The following is a 23237-nucleotide window of genomic DNA, read 5'->3' on the forward strand; positions in this document are numbered from 1 at the left end:
GCCCATCCAGAGATCTTTTTAGTATGGGTTGCACAGAGAAGTCCAGAAGCAGTGGCACCTAAGCAGAGTTTTGACTCCACGAGTAGGAGAGAATAAGTACTAGAGAAGTGAAGTAGAGAGACGATTATTCCAGACAAAGGGACTAGTGTGAGCAGAGGCACAGAGGGTTGAAATAGCATACTTTGGAGGCTATTTCTGGGTTACTGTGTCGTTAGGTGGGAAGTGGGAACAGGAGGGAGATGAGACCAGTGTGGCAAACCTCCAGAGGTTGCAGCCTCTACTGGAGAACTAGAATCCACTCCCTCTCGAAGAGTGCTGCTTGGAAAGCAGAAGCGGCTACCCAGGCAGATGACTGGTTGAGTCTGTGGCGCAGCTCTAAGACGTAGGTGCTGTTATTATCCCTCTTTTACAGATGGGAATGTAAGGCACAGAAAAGCTAAGTAACCTGCCCAGGGTCACACAGCTAGTAAGTGGTGGAGCTGGGAATTGAAACCCAAGCAGTCTGGCTTATAACCATTATAGCGTACTGTCTCAAATGTCTTGGGGTCAGTAGAGGTTGCAGGGCATTCCCTAGAACAAACACACACACACACACACACACAATATTGAGTTTAGGGCAGGGATCAAATCCAGACCTCCTGCCTACCCACAAGCTGCAAGAACCAATTCCTGACACACCAACTCCTGTCTCAAAGCCTGAGCGGAGGTGGCAGGACTGCCCTAAAGGGAGGTTAAGTAGGCCAGACGGAGACAATATGGAGTCACCCTTTGCTTTCCACAGCCCATCTAGAATCCATGAGGAGAACAGGACAGGGCAGCCTAGGTGTCCATACTGGGGTGATGTAGCAGCAGATAGGCAATCTGACCTTGGTCTGCAGTCATGGTTTCTCTTTGTGAACAGCCGCAGGGCACCAGCAGCCCGGCCTCAGATGCTCAGTCCTCTTCACCTTTGCTGCCCAGCTCCTTTTAGCAGCTCTGGAAGCGTCTGTACTCCACCCCATGGCTTGACTCTATACCATTTTAGTTTCTGGCTTTCCACCTGCTTAGCTGTCTCCCCAGCAGCCACTGAGCCCACATGATCTGTGAGGAGCCAGAAGTGGTAAGAGGGGGCTCCAGAGGCCACAGTCCCTGATCTGATCCAGCTGGAATCACCTCTAAGATTGTTTAACCTCATTTTTTAAAATTGGACTTTTAGTGACAAAAGTAACACCAATATATACCCACTGTCAAAAATCCAAACAAGATAGAAATCTGTAAAGTCAAAAGCAAAAGCCTTCGTCTTTGCTACTACACCATCCTACACCCAGAGGTAATTCTAGTTCACAGAAGAATGTGAGGACAGTGTGCTGCGTATCCTTCCAGATTGGGGGGTGTGTGTGTGTTTAACAGATGTGTACTCACACACACGTGTACACACATATATATATCTGGGGTTTTACTTTATTAAAATGGAGCATACTCTATACATTCTCTATCTTTTAAAATTTAATAACATATAGAAATCTTCCCATGTCTTATTAACTTAGCTTATTTTTTTGACGCTACATGACATCCCAGTGTACAAATATGTTGTGATTTATTTAATAGTTTCCTACTGGAGAGTATTTAGGTTGTGTGCAGTTTTCAATATTAAGACGGAACTGCATTGAGCATCTTGAACATATATCATTGTGTACTTGGAGTCATGTTTCTCACCATAGATTCCTTTGTTGGGTCAAGGTGGTTCAATTTTAAATGCTACTTTGTCGAACTCATTCTTCTTGACAAAGGTTCTTGAGCAAAGAGCCTGTTGCTGTGCTGGAGCTCTGGGAGTTGGGTTTTTAAAAAGCCCCTCAACCGCATCTTGAAAGAGTGCCACCATTGGGGCAGGAAGGCGGGGTGGGGACAATGACAAGTAGACAAAGCTGCTTCTAAGCCAGCATTCCCATGCACTGAGAGAAGCAAGGCCCTACGGCAGTTGGGATGGAAGAGCTCTTGATTCTGACAGAGATTCAGGCAAGGCTGCAGAGAGGAGAGGCCAAAAGGTGTGCCTCCCTGCTCCTCCCAGGAGCCCATCTGTGAGGCTGGGTGTTCAAGAAGAAATTTGTTCTAAAGAATTACGATGCTCCTGCATTTCCTCCTCCACAAAGAAGGAAATCTCGCCTGTACGCCCTTTCCTTTCCTCCTCTTGGCACTCTCTGATTGATGATTGGAAATGATGGCAATACATAAACTATTTTTCTTTTTATTTTATGACCTGGTAATAGCAGTAACATATTTCCAGTAAATGTTTTCTATCACAATAAAAAAGTTGTAACAAGACTAGAAATGGGTATAGTTAAACCCTAAAGAAATCACACTTTCAGAACTGTGGATTGAGGCAGTAACTCTGTAAATCATTTAACTTAGTAAAAGGCACCCCCTTCCCCCGAGAAATCAGGACAAGCAGCTGGCGTTCACTTTAAGTGCTGGTCAGCTAGGTGCCTGCTGTGAGGACTGGGGGTGGGGGCTGGGGGAGCTCAATTTTAAGACCGACTACCCCCTCTCTTTTCCCTCCTAGTCTCCCCCCCAACATCTTCACTCCTTTCTGAACTGATAAATCATGTCAACCTTACAATTCTTTTTTTTAACCCAAAGATCAAGAAGATTCTACAGTGCTCTTTCTGGAATACAGCATAGCAGTGTGGTCAAGAGCATAGGCTCTGGAATCATACACCTGGATTCTTGTCCTGGCCTCACTGTGGGTACATGACAACCATTCCACATTGTTTTTCTCCTCTGTAAAATAGGGCTTATAATAGGGCCTACCTCATAGAGTTTTATGATTCAAAAAGCTAATGCACTTTGTTAAGGGCCAGGAAGGTCCTCAATGTCAGTCACTATTGTTTTCCAAAAGGGCAATTCATGATTTTGTTAAATCTTGATGGCAATATAATAACTGACAGTTATTGAGTGCTTATTAGATTGTAAACATTGTGTTACACAGTCTTTGCAATTACTTCATAAAGGTTGGGATCGCTAACTTGCCCGGTGTCACATGGCTTGTAAAAGAGCCAAGATTTTAAGTCAAGTCTTAAAACCAAACACTCTAACCACCACATACCCACCTTCTAGGATTAGACACTCAGCAGCAGCAGAGACAATAAAACTTTGAGTTCTGTCTCACGCCAGACACGGCCTCCTTTGGCTGATAAAGATTTGGAGCAGAAAACGTTGAGAGCCTATGCTCTCAGAACTCCAGGGCCAGGCAGAAAAGCAGCATTTCCTTTCTCTAATCTCAGGCAGAGCGGTCTGCTCCTCAGCTGGTCCTTGTTTAGGCTCCGGTACTCTTAAGAGGATGAATGGCTGCTGCTGCTGTGTGTCTGGTGTCCTTAACGTGCTCTAAACATGAGGCCTTTCCCAGCCTTTGTCTTTAATTTCTGATTCTAGCTGACACCTTCATCAATGGTCCAGTGCAAGCTTTCTGTTGACTTGAAGACTGCTGTGTAAAAGTGGTTTTGCTGTCCTATCAATAATGGTCATAATTTCCCCAATAGTCTCATCAGCAGTGAATTGAGTCTTGCAGCAAAGAAATGCAAACCCCAGTGCAGTGGTTTTAAAGTGATTTGTCTTGTAGACGGCGTCTTATTTCAGTAAAATCAGGTCAGTGCAGCACTGCTGGGTCAGATGTAAGTCTGATACAAATTAGTTGGAGAAAATTGATCATTTGAACCTTAGGCTATCTCTTTTTTTTCTCTATTTACATTTGTTTTAATAAACTTTAATCATTATCATCAGGGAAATTCAGTGTCTTCTCAGTTTCAGCCAAGCCTTTGATAGAGGAAAGAATGCTCTCTCTCCACCCCACAGTAGTGGCTTTCCCTTCACAGTTTTGGGGTTTGCTACCGTTATGGTGTTTTTTAAACACTTAACCCCACTCCTCCTTGTCCTCCGGCCAGCCCCCTGTCTGGGGTTTGTTTATTGCACAGACTGGCCCCTTGACCAGTCTGTTCTTCATCGCTATTGAAATTTAATGGGGGCAAAATTGCATTCCCAAACATTTGAACCTGAAGTGGCCAGGGCCGAACTTAGTTGATCTCTGGTGATCCGTTCAATTTAGTTACGATTTTTTGCCATTAGGCTGGGACTGAATGATGGTGATTTGGTTGAGGCCAAATGTCTGAAGAAAATTGGCTCTCTGATAAGAGTGCTGTTATCAGAGGGGGCTACCTTCTCATTTACATTTAGATGAGTATTGATTATTTATTTACTCAGAGAAGTGAGATTCGTTTCCAATCTTATCTTTCTCGTCTCTGCTTGTCAGCAGAAAGAGAGATAGAGCTCCTGACATCAGGCCAAGATAACAGCACTTTGTAGTAAAGATAAAAGTTGGAATGGACCTTTTTCTAGTCTTGACTGAAAGGATAAGTTTTAAAAATTAGAACTGATGGGTCATGCTTTCAAAACCTTTCCTGAAGGTTTTGCAGTTTAACTAGGCAGGAGAATTGGTTTATTGGAAGAGCCTTGGTCTTTCTTCTTTTGTAATAGGAATTGTATTTAATTTGATTATATTCAGCTGTTTCACTGAGCAAATTGTGTGTTGGCTCAGAATAGGCTAAAATGTGACCTTATTGTCATGTCAGCTTGTTCCTTTTTTATTATTTAAATTCCAAATTATCCAATCTGAGCCTCAGAGGGGGTATAAGCTACAGTGGTTATCACTGGAATATAATTCAGTGCTTATATTAAGATCAAGCAGAAAATGATTATAGTCGCCCCTAGAGAAAGAATTATAAGCAATGGAGCTGACATTAAATGCAGACATTTTAGAATAGCTGATGTTGGGTCGGAGCTTGATGTTGGGTCTGAGCTCTGATACTGACAGCGTCAGCTTGTCAGTGATGGCTTTGGCTCAGTGAGGAACTCGAGATTCAACTGGCCCCTGCCATAGAGCAGACCAGGCTTGGCACAGTTTGCCTGGAATGGGTCTCCCTGCCACCCGTCTCCTCCAACCCATTATCGACAGTGCCACCAGAAGAATCTTCCAAAATATAAAGCCGATTATAGCACTCCCCTGCTCTGTTAGCATCTGTTGCTGACAAGAGAGAATCCAAACCCTGACCAACAGTCAGGGCCAAGCAGCCCTGCCCCAGCTTACCCTCGAACCCCACAGACCCTAGGCCATTTCCGTGCTGAATTTCCCTTGGTCCACGTGGGCTCTTCAGTACCTTGTTGCCTTTGCACGTACTGTTCCCTCTATAGGAATGTGCTACTCCCCCATGTTCACCTGGCTCCAAGTCTTCCTTCAAGACTCGTTCAGATGTTTCCCCCTCAGGGAAGGGGTGGGAGAAGTTCATTGTCCCCTGCTCTCTGCTCCCACAGCACCTTGTCCTTCCCTGGGGAAGAACGCTCATTGGGCTTTTTGATAATTTGTCTGCTCATGAGTGTCCTGCCACCTCCCCCAGCCTGCTTGAGGGCAGGAATCATTGATTATTCATATCTGTGTCTGGGACATTATCGATGCTCAAAAAATATTGTTAAATGGATGTATGGATGGCATTGTAACATCACATACCCTTTGATATCTGTGCTGTCATGGTCCTGTGGGTTCTGACATTGTCTCGTCGTTTTTACACTGTATTTGTAGGACTTGAGAGACTAGGGAACTCGAGGAATCCTGGATGTTGAACAAGTCTCTAATCTTAAATGCTGCCTGTAGCTTAAAAGCAAGCCTGTTTCAATAGATAGGTACCCTCTCCCACCCTACGTGTCTACCTTGGGCACACGTGAGAAAGGATCTGGACATCTACCTTGAGGCCAGCATTCCCTGCCACCGGGTATCTTCCCTTAAGGGGGCTGTTAGCCTCTTGTGACTCTCAGGCTGGGGATCTGCCTGAACCTCGTTGCAGCGGTTTCTGGTTCCAGCCTGTGCTGGCGATAATAGCAGCGGTCATTGAGCCCTTTGCTAAGGGAGTCAAGGACTGTCTCATTTAATCCTCACAGCAGCCTTCTGAAAGAAGTTCTCTTATCCTCATTTTACCGATGAGAAAATACAGAGGTTAAGTAACTTCCCCAGAATGCAGAGCTGGCAGTGTTACTCCCTGAGAGGGTACAAACACCAGGAGTTTCTGCTCAAAACTCAGCCTTTCCTCTGATTTGCTCACACTTAATCTTTTTCTGGCTGCAGGAAGCTCTTTCAGATTAAAGCAGCTCCCTAAGCTGACGAATGGAAAAGAGTTGACACGAAGGCCTGTTCATGAACATGTTCAGCCTTTGACTCTGTCATTTTCCTCAGATAGGTCGTCCTCAAACTTGTTCTGATGCTCAGCAATAGTAATGATAGGTTAATTCTTTTATATCCCACTTCAATCCAAAAAGCAGTTGGAATACATACATTATTATAATAGGATAAAAAAATACATGAATTGAAAAACTACGTGAAAAGAAAAGGAAAATAAAGGTCTAGAGGATTAACTGACACAGAAATGTGTGTCCAGTCATCACGTCGGGTCACATATTTAGTGCTGAGCTTCCTAATGGGCAAAGGAGAAAGAGACACAGCATCAGTTAGTTACAAGAGTTATGTTAATCTGTCTAAAGACACAAAAAAGCAAGCAGGTTGCTCCGAGGAAGTACAGATTTTCTCTATATGGAGGTCTGCAGGAAGTTTCTCCCTTGGGGTTTAGATAAGACGCTGAGTGATTGAGGCAATGGTATGGCTTCTCTCTCTTCAGGCTACTGCCCTTGCTTCCCACTGGATTTCAGCTCTCAGCTGTTAAGGAATTGTTAAATCCTTTTACATTTCAGTCAAGGATTAAAGGGATCGAGGAAGCTGGACTGAGCTTGTATGTATCCACCACCCAAAAGAGACTACAGATTTTGTTTGAAACTTACATGCTGAGATGTTTGCCTCAGGTTTACAAAATCCTTTAAAAGTCCTGCCTGGGTATTGTAACTTAGAACCCTACCAAAGTGCCCAGAACAGTATTTTGTTCCTAGACCTTTCGGTGACATGGTATTACTACAATAAATACATCATTGGAATGCCCAAGCAGGTTTTCTTGTCGTGGCAGAGTAACTGCTTCCCAGAATATTCCTTTTGTGTTCCCCTCTGCTGTAAAGTAGAGGGCATGTGGCTTCATGCGCAGCTGTGACATTTTAAAACCTCTTTCCAAAGGGTGGATGTTGCCTTGAGAACTATGTCCTGTTCAGTGTAAAAGAGCCTGTAATATTTTATATAATCATTTCTTTGGTAAAAGTATATTAATAGAAAATGACCTCACAGCTTGTCTTTTTTAAAATGGCCTTTGGCTGCTATTTTTTCTTACTCCCCATGTCAGCTGCCTAAAAATTAAACAAGCATTTGATAGAAACTATAGTTTGATATATAGTAGGTCTGGGTTGTCATAATCTTGATTATCATCAACAGACATTTATTAAGAACTTGTTATGAGTGAGGCTCTGTGGTTCATATGTAGTAGAGAGAGTGTAGGCCTGGGCAGCCCTGGCTATGAATCCTAGTTCCACTGCTTCCCGTGGGACACTGAGCAAGTTATTAGCCTCTGTGAGTCACAGTTTCTTCTTCTGTGAAGTGGAATTCATACTCTTTACATCCTAGGGTGGTGAAGAGTAAATGAGATGATCTCTACAAAAAGCCTCGCACAGTACTTGGCACATAGTAGGCCCTGTTTTGTTCTGTTATGATCTCTTATTACAGTCCAGTGATGTGGCAGAGGAGGATGATAGCTGACACTTAATGCTATTCATGTAACAGCCACTGTTCTCACTGCCTTACAACTGCTAACTTACTGGATTCTTAGACAGGCCTATAAAGTAGGTGCTGTTATGATCCCCATTTCATAGATGAAGAAACTGAGAGAGGTTAAGTTGGCCCGAAGTCATACAACTAAGATACTCAGCCAGGACTTGACCAAGGCATTCTGGCCCCAAATCCATGCCCTCTATCACCAGACTATACTGCTTCTCATATATAGCCTACCTCTCATTACACAGTATGACCTAAAGTTATCAGTCTGACTTTTTCAGAGGAAGACATGTCAAACAGTTTTTCTCTGTGAGATATCTTATCACACGAGAACTGAGATTTGTAAGAGGCGGTTTTCCATTTGGATTTAGATCTCCAGTCTCATCTACAGCTTAACCACCCTACCTTCCCCGAGGAAGCCCTTTGCTAAGTTCAGAAGTGGGTTTCCAAGTTGTTCTTTAGCTTTTATGGAAGAGTAGGGAGTACCCAGGGCAGAGGATGATGCTCAGAATTTCAGTTACTGACAAAACTGGGCATACATAGAAATATTCTTAAGGAAAGATGGGGAGAGAGTCTTTCTGCATGGATGAAAAGATAAGGTGATCCTGTCTTCGTAAAGACCCAGGACACAGCCATAGCATAGGATATTTAGTATGTGTAGATTTCATTAAAATAAATTATTTCAGATCGTTTTCGTTTTGAATTTATAGAACCTGTAAGTTAAGTAATTCAGAACCCAAATGAATCCACAAATCTACAAAAATCTATACTTATGGTATAAACTATGGCCCCTTTATAATTGGCCAGTAATTTATAGTTTGCAAGAGGAAGAAAGGTTTAAAACACACAGACTTTTGAGCTTAAGACCCTTGGGTTTCATTTCCCCCTTCCTACTTCCTATTTTTGTGATTTTGGGCAAGTTGCTTCGCCCTGCCAACCTTCAGGGTCCCAGTCTGTCAAATGGGAATAATAATATCTGCCTCTCAGAGTTGCTGTGAGGATTCAGTAAGGTAATGTACGTAGTGTGCTTGGCATTTAATGGTCGTGTGGTAAATGAGAGTCATCTGCATACTAGGCTTCAAAGAGAAAGTCCTAAAGCTGCTTTGATGAAAGAAACTATTTTCAAAGAAGTAATCTGCAAGACCCAAGACCCAAGAAAGTAAATGTTGAATGATGGCAGTTGTGTCTTTGAGAGTGGTGCAGGGACTTCTGTTAGGGAGAAGGGACCCTTCTTAGTACTCCCTGCCTCCCCTGGTTTCCCTCATCCTTGTTTCCCAGTCAGCTACAGAGACCAAAGGGGAAAACGTGCAAAGGAGTCCAGCCTGAAATACACCCTGATGCGGCCAGGCCCTGACTGCCAGTGATCAGGGAGGGGTGGCTTCCTCAGAATCCCGCTGTCGGGTAGGAGACAGCTTGAGAAGCCCAAAACCCCGTACGCTGCACTCAGAGTCAGAGTAAAAGCACGCCAGGGTGCAGGGTTACTGAAGATGAAAATATTGATCTACATAAGCAGATAATGTCTGGTTTTTAAATTATTGCATATGAAAGACCCATTGGAGATGCCATAGTGTGTGGTAATTACAGTAGCCTCAGAAAAATGGCATAGTAAGAAATTGGAGGACTTTTAAGTATATATGATGTTCTTTAAATTATAGAAGTAGGCTTTATTTATTATAGGAAATTGGAAAAATAAAGAAAAACACTAAGGAAAAATAAAAACACTCATTATCCCACTATCCAGTACAACCATTATTCACATTTTAGAAATAACCTTCCAGTCTTTTTTCCCCTATGACTTTACATATATTTTTCCTAATTATAATCACCTTGCACATGTTGTTATAATTTTGTGTTTTCATAAAATAGCATAAACATGTTTTATGAAATTAAATATTTTTGCAACATCACTTTTAGTATCCTCATGATATTTCACAATATTTTGTTTAACCAGTCCCCCCGTTGTTAGATCTAGATTGTTCCTAAATTTTGGCTATCATAAAAAAATGAATTATGATAGCTAAACTATGTACCCAGATTCCACTGTAAATTCGTAGAAGTGGATGTCAGTGCCTGTGCACTGTGTTGCTGAGAGATGCTGGGGGTGGGGCCGTGGGAGATTGTTGAACAGGCTGGTGTGTTAGAAAGCAGCTCTCCAGGTTCAGGGGTGACTCCTTTCTCTCGAATGGGCTGAAGAGGTGTGTGTTAGTAGGGAGGGAGGAAAGCAGAGGTGCATGGGAATCACTCACCAGCTAAGTTTTCTTAAGGTTTGGCTGAGCTTGATTTTTCTGTGGTTACTTCCACCCGTGAATGTGAAAGCATCCAGTGACCAGCAGCAGATGCCTGGTAATTGACAAATGTTGGCACTGACAGGTGACAAGTAGTGGAGACTAAGAATTACCTATGTTTCCATACCTTTATTTGCTTAATATTTTTTAAATTAAAATTGAACTAAGTATAACGGTGAAATACAATACCTTCTTGACCTGAACACAATGTATTTGAGTTTATAAGAATTATGTAGACCTCTGAGCATGTATTTGCTTAAAGAGTTGTGTGTTTTGAGCATTGTTTACTTCGTGAAGGTTTAAAAGCTGTAAGTAATGTTGAAAGGACTGAATGCATGTAAGAACTTTGAATACTGGCAGAAATACCAGTGAAATACCAATTAGAGAAAAGATCAAACATACCGTGAAACTCTTCAGTGCTACAGGTGAACATGGAACATGGTGGGGGAGAATGACTTGAGATGACTGAAATACCTCAGACTGAGAAAGCGAAGGCTATGAATAATCAAACAATTGACAACAGCTGAGGAACGTATCTAACAATACCTGTTCCACCTGGGCACCCTGAAAGGCCTCTGACGCTTTCCTTAGATCTCTTACACATCTCCTCTGTTGGACCAAACACGCCTTTCATAGTCAAAATAATAAGACGGTTTCTTGCAGCTCTTAATCTTTTCAATAACCGTTAACAACAGGAGCAGTCTTTTGAATCTGGTCATTGGACCCATTAGATGTTATCTGAGAATGGGATTGTCATTTGGCTTGACAAAGAAATACATGAATAAATGTGTAAAATGCCCCAGTGTTTTATTAAGATCTTCCAGAACCCCCGTGTGATGCAGGGTAGCTAATATTTCTGATTTTTGGTATTATTGAACCAGTGTCTCCTGTGTTTTCATAAATCTTTCAAAAAAAACATGAATCAGCAGCCACTGTCCTTCTATCACTCTAACCCAGAAACCTGAGATTTATTGTTTTAACGCCATCTGCTTTTTAAAAAATGTTTTTAGCTTTTTGGGCTGTCATCATATTTGAGTTCTAAACACACCTTATTCCCACTTATAACTGATTATTCATTACTATATAGTGATTATTAATAAGAAGTACGTTTGTAGGAGTGCCTCCTAGGAGACAGGTACATTCCAAAATAAGTATTTTTCCTATATCATCTCTAATCTTCACAATAATCCTTCAAGGTGTAAGTATTCCCGCGTTACGTATTAGGAAACAAGTTCAGAGAAGGTAGGTCACCTTCTCACGTCTGAGAAACCATGTAGCCAGGTTGTGACTCCAGGTCAGTCTGACTCAAAAGCCATCTACCTCTCACCTTGTTTTGGGAAGAACTGAGTGAAAATTGACCTGATAATAGAAAAGACAAGTGTGTGAAACCTTGTGGAAGAAAACCCCAAACTCTTCCATCTTGGATAGCTAAACCCTCAAGACAGAGTCCAGCATTTTCCTAATGCTTTCTCAGCTTTTCGCCAGTATGTGGTGTTTGTTCCGTGTTAAATTCACTATTTCAGACTTGCTCCCCTCCTCCCGCCCCTCTGATCTTCCAGGCCCTCAGTACCGCCTGGAGAAGCAGAGCGAGCCCAATGTCGCCGTGGACCTGGAGAGCACTTTGGAGAGCCAGAGCGCCTGGGAGTTCTGCCTGGTCCGCGAGAACAGTACGTTGGCCGCCTCGCTCCGTGCCTGCTTTGTCCATTGCAAACATGCTTAGAGTCCTGTGTTTGGGAACACTCACTGGTCTGGCTTCCCTAGGCAGATTCGAAGTGACTTTGTTTTCCAAGGCAGCCTTCGTGCCAAAAGTGTATCCCAAAGTGAAATGATTGATTTCATGCTTTTTGGTCAAGAGTTTGCATCCTGTTTAGCACTCAGTGATTCATATTTTTGTGTTAAACGGTATCTTCCTAAGTTAGGAGCAGCCCTGGAAACAGCTTAGAAATATGAGGCCTTTTCTGAGACAAAGGCTATCTTGGAATAAAGCAGATGACCCTGTCAGTGTCACTATTCAGACATCAAGTTTTAGAAAATTCTGGCCATTTGCATGGTCTGAGCAGGAGGCGATGGAGTGGTTCCTAGGGCTATATTGAAAGCCTCCTTAAAACTGCAGTTAATTTCTTGCATTCTCTGCCTAGAGTTTCCAAGTTGTGAATTTTTGCCTTTCCCCTCCTCTATACTCGAGTTGACTTAAGGGGCAAGTGGCATGTGAAGGCTGCGCTTCTGACAGCTGATTCTGTGGGCATTCCTGCTTCAGGGCTTTCACACAGGCTGTTTCTTCTGCATGGAACACTCTTTCCCCCACTCTAGTTAACTCTTTCATCCTTCTTAGTTTAAATGTCATGTCTAAAAAGAGGCCACCTGTGCTCTCCCTGGCCCCCATTGCCTAAACTGATCCATCCTTCCCTGGGGTCACCCGTTATATTCCATCATAGAGCATACTACTTTTTCTTCATCGTGTATGTTTCTGTTTATAATAATTTCTTTTTCTCAATGATTGTTTGATGTCTATCTCCTGTACTAGATTGTCACATCTGTGGGGGTGTCCCTGACCCATACCAGGTTGCCCTTTGTTAATTCAGCAGATATTCACTCATCACCCACTATAGGTCATGTCCTGCAGGTAGGAACTCTGTAGTGGGTTCTGTCTCAAAATATTGACTTATTATACAAATAAGATAAAATGTTATTTATTAGGGTCTTGGTAAATATTTTGGATATGTAACACACATGTTAAAAAATGTTCAGGTAACAAAGCGTTTAGACTGAAAACTTAGCCTCTCCTCTCCCATAATTCCCAGAGACAACAGCTGTTCTCTGTTTCCTCGGCATCTTTCCAGGTATCATCTGTTCGTATGCACGCATTTTCAGTATAGTATGTGAATGTACCCACACATATACGTGTATATACACTCATATATAGACGCATTTGTATTCCCCCCTTTTTAAAAACGAATGATAGCAGACTATCATCAGTGTTCTACATTTTTCTTTTATAATTTTAACACTATATCATAGAGAGTATTCCACATTAATCCACATATTATTCCACATATAAATTCACCTCTTTCTTTTTTACTGCTGCATAGAATTCCACAGTATACTGTGATTTCAAATTAGTTTTTGGGTTTTTTCCAGAAAGATAAGGTCCGACTGTCTTACATTAGGAAAGAGAAGCTGTGAGGTTTGGTGGATAAAGCTTTGAAATCTGGACTTTTGCTCTCATTCCACTTCTAGGCACTAGCAGAATCTTAGTTAAGTTGTGTGACATCGATGAGCCTCAGCATCCCCATCTTAAAAGATTTGCAAGATGCTTCCAGTGCTTGCCCTCGGAGTCAGAATCACTGAGTTAGTGAAAGAAGCCTTTACCAGCATTTACAAATGGCGCAAGGCAGTCAATGGTTTGGAATCAAGGGACTGTTATAACTAGTCTTTTGTAAAATGGAAGTAAATTATAAAAATAACTCTTTTTATAAAAAAGGCTTTAAAAAATTCTTAAATAGAAATTCCAATCAAGAACTGAATTTGTTTATTGGTAGCTACCTATTAAGTTGGACTGAGACAAAGAAAAATCTTTCAAAAATAGAATTTTTTCCCTTCTGTTGGTGTGTTTGATCAGAGCAGGCTTGCTATCCTTAAAGCCATTTTGGAAGTGAAGTAGACTGTGAGCATTTCTTATGCAGTGTAAGACAGGACGCTGCCAAGCCAGACAGCCTCAGTTCACATTCTGGCCCTGCCACTTAGTGGCTGTGTGACCTTGGACAATTTACTTAACCTCTCTTGGGTAGTTTATCTGTGCTTATAAGGTTGATAGGTGGATTCAATGAGTTTTAATAATCATAAAGCTCTTATAGCAGTGCTTGGCACATAATAAACACTGAAATAAGTGTTAACTGTAATTAATAAATAATGAAAAAGCAGCATTCTAGGGCTGATCGATCAGATGGGGCACGGGTGTGAGGTCTGGAATCATCTCACTGTCAGGGCCCTCAAGGAGGTGTGTAATGGGAGAGGGGGTGATGCAGAAAGGAGAGGGAAAAGAGAGCAGAGGCAGAGCAAGTCTGTAAGTCTGTGTCATAGGACCAGAGAACTTAGAAGCAGGGTTCTTTCCAGCAAATGTGCTTTGGTGTCCCAGAAGGGATATGTAGCTTATAAGTAAAACCATTTGACTGAGAATACTGCCATAGGGTGGATATAAGCCTGTCCGTTTGCTTCCAAGGAGGGACAGGGTATAACTTTTTATATCAATCACATTAAAAGATGTTTTTTAAATTATTTATTCAGGCTTTCTATTGTAAGGCATGTGCCAGACATTTTGCAACTGCTCTCTCATTTTCACAACCACTCTGCAAGATATTATTCTAATTGTGGAGAGAGGTTGTGATTTACCCAAAGTTAGTTGGCCAGTAAATGATAGGAACAGAGTTCTAGGTTGGCTGGTTCCAAAGCCTACCCTGAGATAGTTGTTAAACCAACCTAAATTTTCACTTTTAAGAATGATGATGACAATTGTCTTTATGCGCTATGAGAGAGAAGCTTTTAAATGAAGCTGATACGACAAGAGTTTCTGCCTAGGGACTGAGAGCTAACATTTGTGCTTGGATCTTGGCCTAAATAAGAAAATGACAAGCCAAAGTCCTTGAGCTTTCCAGTTTGGATTCTTGTCTGACAATCTACTCCAGCCTTCAGCCAACTGTCTGCTAGAAGCTGGAATCAGACCAGAAAGAAGCACGAGTACATTATGGAGAGGATGTAACGTTAGAAGACTTCCGTTCTTGTCCAAGAATCTATATAAATCCTCCCAAACTGAGCCTCAATTGCCTTTTCTGCCAGATGTTGCCAGTGACCTTTTCTCTTACCCACTGATCATATGTGAGTAGCTCATCCAGGTCCTTTGAAGAAAGATGTGGTATGAACCAACTTATTCTTTCCACAGCTTGAAGAGGGAAACTCAGGAATTTCCCATTGTCAGGGCTAAAATAGGCCCAAAATTAAACTGATTTTATGGAGTACCAGTGAAGTGTCAGACACTGTGTCTTTCCTTTTTTGTCACTCACTAGTCTGTCCTTACAGTAGTTCAGCATGGTGCTTAAAGCACAGTCTTTAGAATCAGGCAGATGTTGAGCGAGGCTTGCTGTCTCTGATGTTGGACAGGTCATGTCACCTCTGTGAGCAAAGTTTCCTGTGTAAATGGAGGTGGTTGAATCTATTTGACAAGATTTTTTGGAGGATTGAATTAGATACAAGTGCTGTCATTATAACAACCTTTTAGGCCAGTGTGGTCATCCTCTTCATTTTATAGAAGGAGAAACTGAGGCCCGGAGGGGTATTTTGCTCATGGTCACATGTATAATAATCAGGGGGCCTGGAAAACTGTGTCTTCTGTCTGTTAAGTTTAGTGAAAGAGCTGAGTCTAATTATTTTATTTCCTTATTGGAAGTTGCTCTACGTAGAGGCTTCAGTTCTTTAAACATCGATTCAACCTCCTTTGATCTCCTTTACGTCTCAAGGAGACCTTCATTTATTTCAGTACCTTACTGAAATTCTGAATTTCCTTAATTTAAGGCTATACTGAAGAAGGTGAGCAGTCACCCAGATAGGTGGACTGTGACAGGGGACAGTATCTTTGGGTCTCAGTCTTTGGGAGCCCTCTTTCACCTCCTTTAGTTTCACGTGAAGACCCCAGAGAGGTGGCAACTCCTCCTAGAAGCCTCCCCAGACTACCTGGCTGCTGCTCCCTGGGCTCACGTGGAGCCCCTCTCCTTACGCCTCTCTGATCACTGATTCCACTGGGTGGATTTGCCTACTCCCACACTGGACCACGACCACCACACCATGCCCCTGCCCCCAGAGCAGGGACCAACTCTGAGTTCCCTCTGGATCCCGGTGCCTGTGGCCAGGTGTGCTTCATTCCCCTGGATGGAGTGAGCCTCCCAAGTCCCTGGCATCACTAGGCTTCTCACTAGGGCTGCAAGGGGCAAGGACGTGATGGCTGTAAAGAGATTGTGGGCTTTATGTGAGCATCTTCATGTATAGGGCTTTCTTTGTGGTGGTACTTGGGCTTCCCCCTGCACCGCCACCACCAAAACTATTAAATAAGAAAGGAGGGGCGTGCAGAAGCAGCCGGAGGCTGGATGACTTTGCTCTCTCTGCTGTGCTTCCAGCTCCTCGTCACGGTGCTTATTCACAGCAGGCTGATGCCTCCTCTCTCGAGTGTTCTCTGCCAGCCCTGGAGGCTCCCTGGTGGTTCCATTTGGCTTCTGGAGGCTTTGCCTCCTTCAGTTACAAATTAATCTCTCCAATTTTTATCATGTGACTTTAAGCTTCTCCTCTTATACCCCAACAGCAGTCTTGAGATGCAAAAGAAAATGTGATCCTACACATAAACTTTATTTACAAATGGAAATGACTTGTGGTCTTGGTGGTACATATTTTAGGTTAAGTTACTGCTGAAAGCCAGTTACTTTGTGGGGGGAAAGTGTTCACTGTAGGGAATTTTCTATATGGGTGAGAGTTTTTTCAAGTAGATGTTGGATAATAGCTGCATGCTTACTGCATGCTAACAGAATGTAAATGAAACAGAAACGTTATCCCCATGTAAGAATACCTGTGTGCCTCCGCCTCTCGCTGTCTGGTTCATGTGGTCTGGCTGGCAGTGTGTTGCGGGGGGAAAGGCAAGATGTTTGGAGCCGCTCTGTGACCTTGGGCAAGTCCTTCTCTGGAGTGTGATTTCCCCATCTATCTACTGTGATGTCAGTCCCTGCCCTGTAAGGCTGTTATGAGGATTGAATGAAATTGTGGATGTTTAAAAGCACTAACAAAGCACAGTGCGCAGTGCGAGTGCTGGCCATTCCCAGTGTTTGTCAGTGTGACTGACGCACGGAGCGTGTGCCTGTGCCCAGACACCACAGCCGGTCTCCACTTGTGTATGGTGGCCTTTTCCCTCCGTGGTATTCCTGTCTTTCCTCTAGCCTCTCAGACTTCCCACAGGCCTCTGTGGGCAGTGGCCAGCACCAAGGGTAGGTGATACATAGGGCAAAAAGCGGTGCTGACCTGCATAGAAACAAACTTGTGCCCTGCCCACACCTACTTCTTCATAATGAGTGTCTGAATTGCACTGTGTGGGCTGAGAAAGTCCACATGAATTGCATTTTTCACTCTCCCCCTTTCTTGAAAGTTCCCCCCTTTTCATTTTATCATTAGGTAGTAATTAGTATTCAAGGGAAATTGGTCTTAATATATTAAAATTGGTTAAGTGCATTTAGACCTGTACCACAGCCAATGTCTTATTGGAAAATGTAATTGGGGACTCTGTGTGTGTAATTAATTGAATTACAATTAAGAACTTTCATTAAGCGATACACTGGTACATTAGAGCAGTAAGGAAACATGTTTGACGAGCCACAAACCCTGTATGGGCTCTAAGTGAGGGCACAGGGATTTGCATCCCTCTGGTAGGCTCCTGGCCCCAGAATCCGCCCGCAGCCCCTGACTAATGGTTTGTTAATGCATCAGGTGACATTTCTGCAGCTACTCCCTTGATGGGAGGTGGGGTTCTGCCAGCATGTGTGCCCTCAGTCTCTGACTTGAGTCAGGGAGAGAGACACCTCAGTGTTGATCAGACATTACAGTTCTTAGATATTTTGTCATGTAAATTGTCAAAAATGCCCAGGCTCGTTAAAAGACCCTATTACTTTTCCTGTGTTTTAAACAGCAAAGAGACTTTGGAGGAAGAGGAAGTGATGGGAATTCTGTCATCAACCTCACTTCCCAGCAAACCTGTAATGAACCAAGGGTCCAGACCCTCAGATGGTCATGCTTCATCCTCTGAAGGGTGTTTGGCTCCACTCTGGGCACATATTTGTTCGTTTATCCCCCAGACGTTGATGGCATCCTCCTCTGGGCCGGCCACTGCTGGGGTGGTGGAGAGGAGCCCCCATGTCATGGAGCCATGGTTGTGATAAGTGCTGCAAAGGTTAGAAAAGAGTGTATAGCAGGGGACTGGAGCTGGTGAGAGGAGGAGGAGAAAACTTCCTTGAGGAAGAATAAAAAGGAGTTAGATAATGAGTAAGAGAAGAATGTTGCAGGCCAATGGACTGCCCATCTAAAGGCCTTGAGAAGGGGTTTGGCATATTTAGGAATGAATGAAGAAAAGGAGAGGAGTGAAATGAGAAGGGAGAGAGTGCTGAAAGATGAGACTGAGGGATAGGCAGGGTCTAGAATGCAGAGTCAGAAGGCTCCCCTTCCATGATCTGCTCTTTTTAGAAATTCTACAAACCTGAAACCATTTCTTTCTGATCACCTTGTAAAACAAGATTACCCTGATTTATTGAAGGTCTGAAATCTCCCCTTGGAACGGCTCTGACTCCAAGAGTTTAATCAATTAGGCCCTGACAGCGAGGATCCCTGCCCTGGTGGTAGCATGGCAGAGTCAGTAAAGGATACATCCTACTGTGTGATCCTGATGGCTTTGAGGAGATTACTGCAGAGGGGCCTGTGTGCGTGTGTACGTGTTATAGTATATCACCTATTGATTACTTTTTAGAGACCAGCAAAAATGACTAGTAGTCGAAGGGAAGTGTTTAATAGAAGAGAAGTTTGGGGCTTATGAGGCTTTGGGGACTTAAAAGGCCTTTGGAAAAAAAAATGTGATGGATGTAGAAAGCTAAGGGAGAGTTTTTCTCCATGACTCACTATGCATCCAGCTTTGAGTCTTACAGGAGTAGAGAGAGTTATGTTTTATCCCTCATTCTTTGTTCTGGCAAGGCCAGGCATGATTGTGTTCTCCTTAGATACTGTTATGGCCCCTGGATTTATACATTCCCAGCCCATCCAAGGAACATTTTTTTTTTCTGCTTTTTCTCCCCAAGTCCCCCCAGTACATAGTTGTATATTTTAGTTGTGGGTCCTTCTAGTTGTGGCATGCAGGATGCCACCTCAGCGTGGTCTGATGAGCAGTGCCATGTCTGCCCCCAGGATCCAAACCAGTGAAACCCTGGCCCACCAAAGCAGAGCACGCAAACTTAACCACTCAGCCACGGGGCTGGCCCCCTAAGGAACATTTTTACCCAAGGGGTTATGCGGTGGGTAAGGACACCTATTTGGAATTAGACAGACCTGGGTTCAGTTCCTAGCTCCAGCTTATACTAGTTGTAGGGCTATAGGAGCAGGATGACGTTCTGAGCTTCATTTTTCTCTTTTGTGAAAAGAGGATAATAATGTCCAACTTAAAAGGGCATAGAGAAAATTAAATGAGAGAATGTATTTGAACTGCTGAGCATAGTGTCTGGCATATAGTAAACACTAAGTGAATGTTGACTGCTGTTGTAGTTGTTGTTGAGGCAGGGTCCCAGTCTGGTGGGGTGTCTGATGGAAACTAGGAATGGTGTGTTAGTGTCTATTAACCGAGCTAAATGCGAGGGATGGTGTACAAACTCGGGTACTGTTATGGTTGACGTGTGTTGCATCAAACTTCATTCATGCCACCAAGAGCATTTGTTGAACATCTGCTATGTGCTTAGTAGGATGGAATGTTCCTGCCCTCAAAGGAGTTCACTGTCCAGAAGGAGGGTAAAATGCTTATCACCTGAACTAATGGGCACTGTTTTATATTTTTGCAAATTTCTGTATTGTCTAGCTTTATAGAAAACCCCTGGATTTTCATATCTACTTCTGCATTTAGTCTGTTGCAATACATTGTTTGGGTTGAAGTATATGATGAAAATTTGGCCTAACACAGATGTGTTGTTGGAAAAGGGAGGAGTGTTTCAAAGCCTTTTCAGATGATAGTGGATATTAATTTTCACTACTATATACCAAAACTTCAGTGATAGCTTCTTAAAGCTTAGTTGCAATGTAGAATCAGCACCACATCACTGAGCTTGTTATTGCCTTGTGCGCTTGAAGATGATAGGCGTCAAAAAGGCAGATAACATCTTACTGTTGTTATTATTATTGTTATGACAATAGTATTGGCATGATGGACCCCTAAAGGGTTCTTGGGGATCCCCCCTCCGGTGGGTCCTAGACTGCGCTTTGAGAGCCACTGATTTAGAGTTTACAGTTGCACAGTCTCTGTCCTTGCTGCTGCTCGTAGGAATGTGGTGTGGGGGAGGAGAGGGAGAAGGCCTGGAGAAGGAACATGGACTCCAGAGTCCAGTGGATCTGTCCCAGCTCTGCCTCTTGCCAACAGTGGAATCTTGGGCAAGGTTTTTCCCACTCTTGACTCTTGGTGTCAGAGTTAGGATTTGAATCTACATCTCTGAACTCTGTGTTCCGGGTTCTTTCCAATGCTGTTAAGCCCAAGGCCACTTCCCAGCCCTTGACTCTCTCTCAGCACCTCTTTCTTTCTTTGCGGCAGGCCCTTGACACTGCCTGCCCCTTTCTTCACCACCTCTCTACTTCCCCTTGCCCCCTCCTGCCCTGGCCTGGTTTTGCCTTTAAGACAGGTACCATTCCTTGTGTCCTCCTTCCTGATTTCCTTACTCAAGGCAGTCAAACTCCTTCCTCTCTTGGATTTTCTGCTTGTCCCTCAGACCTTTCCACGTTGCGAATGTACAGTCTGTCATTCTTCCAGAGCCTGTTGTCAGTCCATTTGAGTGCTGGTGCTCAAGTCACTTTTAGGCCCCACCCCAAAATTTGATCTATCACAATACATCTTTGAGTTATTGCAGCTCGAGCGTTTTGACACGATACATTATGGTAATCCATGGCACATAGAGACATTAACACTCTTGACTTTGACAAAATACATTGTGAAGTCTTTGAAGGCACCATTACAATTTATCTTGTCATTCACGAGGAGACCCAGTTCAGCATTAATGTAGATGAACACAGTGTGTCTTTTGTTTCATTTAATTGCTTGTGACCTTTTTAATTGCTAATTTAACAAAATACCAAAGAGTTATATTTCAATTAAATTAACAGTTCAGGGAGGTTTTTTGAATATGTTTATTTTTAGGACATTCTGGTTCTCTCTACTTTTTACTTTGCGTAGATAAAAATGTCTTCTCTTAACAGAAGTGGGGTTTTTAATGTGAAGCTGATAAAAGACTAATAATTTTAATATGCAAATGGTGCAGTGCCAAGCATCTTTCCTGGGTGGTTGGGTCACCCCTTTCCAGAAGGGTACAAGCAGTAAAGATGTGCACGGAAAGTTGTAGAACTTTTCTGGTCCAAAAAAAGTGCTTTTGGTGTAACGCTCCGCTTCAGATGTTTGTCTTTAGATAAAGCGTCTGTTGCATGCACCATTTATTGGGCCTTCTCCCTGCCTTGTGCTGGTTTTTTTGTGTTCTGTAGTGAATTTGTAAGCGCCTGAAGATCAGGAACCCTGCCTTATCCTCACCATTGTCCCTCCACAGGCTAGCATACTGCTAGCATGGGGAGAGGGTTGCATGGCTGACTGATCTGTACACACAGACATGCCATCTCCAAGCAGCGGCCCTCCTGAGCTTCCTTTGAGAAATGGCACAGAACTCCGAGACCAGAAGGTGTTCCCATTCAGCAGATAACCTGCTTTGGGGTGAGCAGCAGGTACTGGAGACGAGTGCAACACCATTCCTTCCTTCTCTGCTTCCCCAGGAAGCCTTTCTCATCATAAAAGCAAACATGCCCCTTGTCAGCTGGGGCACGGGTCAGAACTCACTCAAACATCGGGGGGACTTAAATCCTCAAATGGGATATGAATTTACACTGTCAGAGAGTAGAAGGTCAATGCAAGAAGCATTAGTGTGTTGAGCCAGCTCCAGCTATATAAGACTTGAACAAAATTAATATAAGGAAATTGACAAGCCTTGCTGGTTATTCCATAGCTTTAAGACCTCTACTAAAATCCTATCATCTCATCTGCCCATTATTAACATTTCAGCAAAATATAAAGTTTTCATTAATCTCCCACAGCAAATTTAGGAGTGAAAACTGGCACTTGTTTCAGCTTTTAGGACTACATTAGCTGGTGTATTAAACAAAATATGTCATTCTTCAGTAGCTTCTGTAAGAAGCTAAATCAATTTCCAGCCATATTTATGCACCACTTTATCTAAAAGCATCTGAATTATCATTTACAGCTAAGATGCTTTATTAGCAGCTGGCATTGAAATTGCTCAGTAAAAAATTATATGTCACGTTATAGTAATTTTTAAATTGGTTTTAATCCAACATCATAAAATGTAACTCTTAAGTGTGGGGTTTTTTTCTTTTTAGTAATTGGCATTTTAGCATAATGAGCTGTTACCTCTTTCCAAATCAAATACCTGCAATATTTAGAAAATACTAATTAGTAAATAAACAGAAGTTCTTGAGTTAAGTTGTATCTAATAATGGCATTTTCTCAGAAAAGATGGCTTTACTGATTTTTAAAACATGAAAGCGTTTTAATATTTCACCAAAATTCTCCACAATTCTCTTGTATATAAAGGGTTCTAGAATAGAAATAAACACATCTTGGCAGCTCTGTTTCAGTAAAATGCACATTAGAAAAATTGAATTTATTATTTGACATTGTAAATTCTACCAGCCTTTTGGTTTGGAATGTGGACATTACCCCAGGACACAGTGGTGGTCATGACAACACCTCTATCCAAAATCATAGGCGGTCCAAAGAAAGGAAACAAGATTACCCATTGGCCCTTGCAGACGTTGAGTGCAGCTCCATCCTAGTCTGTGATGTGAAGTCACTCAGCCTCTCTGCTCCTCACCTTCTTATGGATGTGGCACCTAGTGGCCATCCAGTACATTGTCGCTGAGCTCTTGCTTTATCCTGTGTGTGGTGGCACTACCAGGGTCTAGGCTACAGTGGTGAGTAAAGCAGTCACCATGCCTGCCCTCTTGGGGTTTGCAGTCTAATGGTAGGGACAGATAATTGCTATCTGTGGTAGGTATTCTGAAGGAAAACACCGGGTGCAGTGACCTGGGGACCTGGTGTCGAGGAATGTTTCCCTGGAGTGACACTCGAGCTGAGCTCTCCAGGAGGAAGAGGGAGCATGCCAGGAAGGAGTGAAATGGGGAGCAGGATGACCTGGGCGGAGAGGACAACATGTGCAAACACTCTAAGATGGGACTGTGTCACAGGCATTCAGTGAATGGCACATTAAGGATGAGGCTTTGTCCTTATTGAGGGGAAAGCGTTATTCTAGGTGCTAGAATGTTCCAAGCTGAAATTAATTGAAGAGTTTGAAAACAGAATGCAGAGTCCTAATACATGATTTAAATGTGAATGTGAGTTAACTGTG

The 23237-nt window shown here is 42.9% G+C and overlaps 1 protein-coding gene across 11 annotated transcripts in view; it reads left to right on the plus strand.

Annotated features, from left to right (window-relative positions):
• Window positions 1–23237, plus strand: part of MAPKAP1 (MAPK associated protein 1) — a 231373-nt gene that overhangs the window by 164854 nt on the left and 43282 nt on the right. For 8 of the 11 annotated variants that reach the window (XR_011506228.1, XM_014840669.3, XM_014840672.3 and 5 more), the window contains one exon: window positions 11568–11675. The exons of the other annotated variants lie outside the window; for them this stretch is intronic. Coding sequence is in view for 7 of the 8 variants with exons in the window: in XM_014840669.3 (XP_014696155.1) it covers window positions 11568–11675 (108 nt within the window). In the remaining variant the exon portion in view is untranslated. The remainder of the gene's footprint in view (window positions 1–11567; window positions 11676–23237) is intronic. 11 annotated transcript variants of the gene reach the window in all.

This window comes from Equus asinus, chromosome 10 (genome assembly GCF_041296235.1).
Source record: "Equus asinus isolate D_3611 breed Donkey chromosome 10, EquAss-T2T_v2, whole genome shotgun sequence".
In the NCBI taxonomy this organism is placed as follows: Eukaryota; Metazoa; Chordata; class Mammalia; order Perissodactyla; family Equidae; genus Equus; species Equus asinus.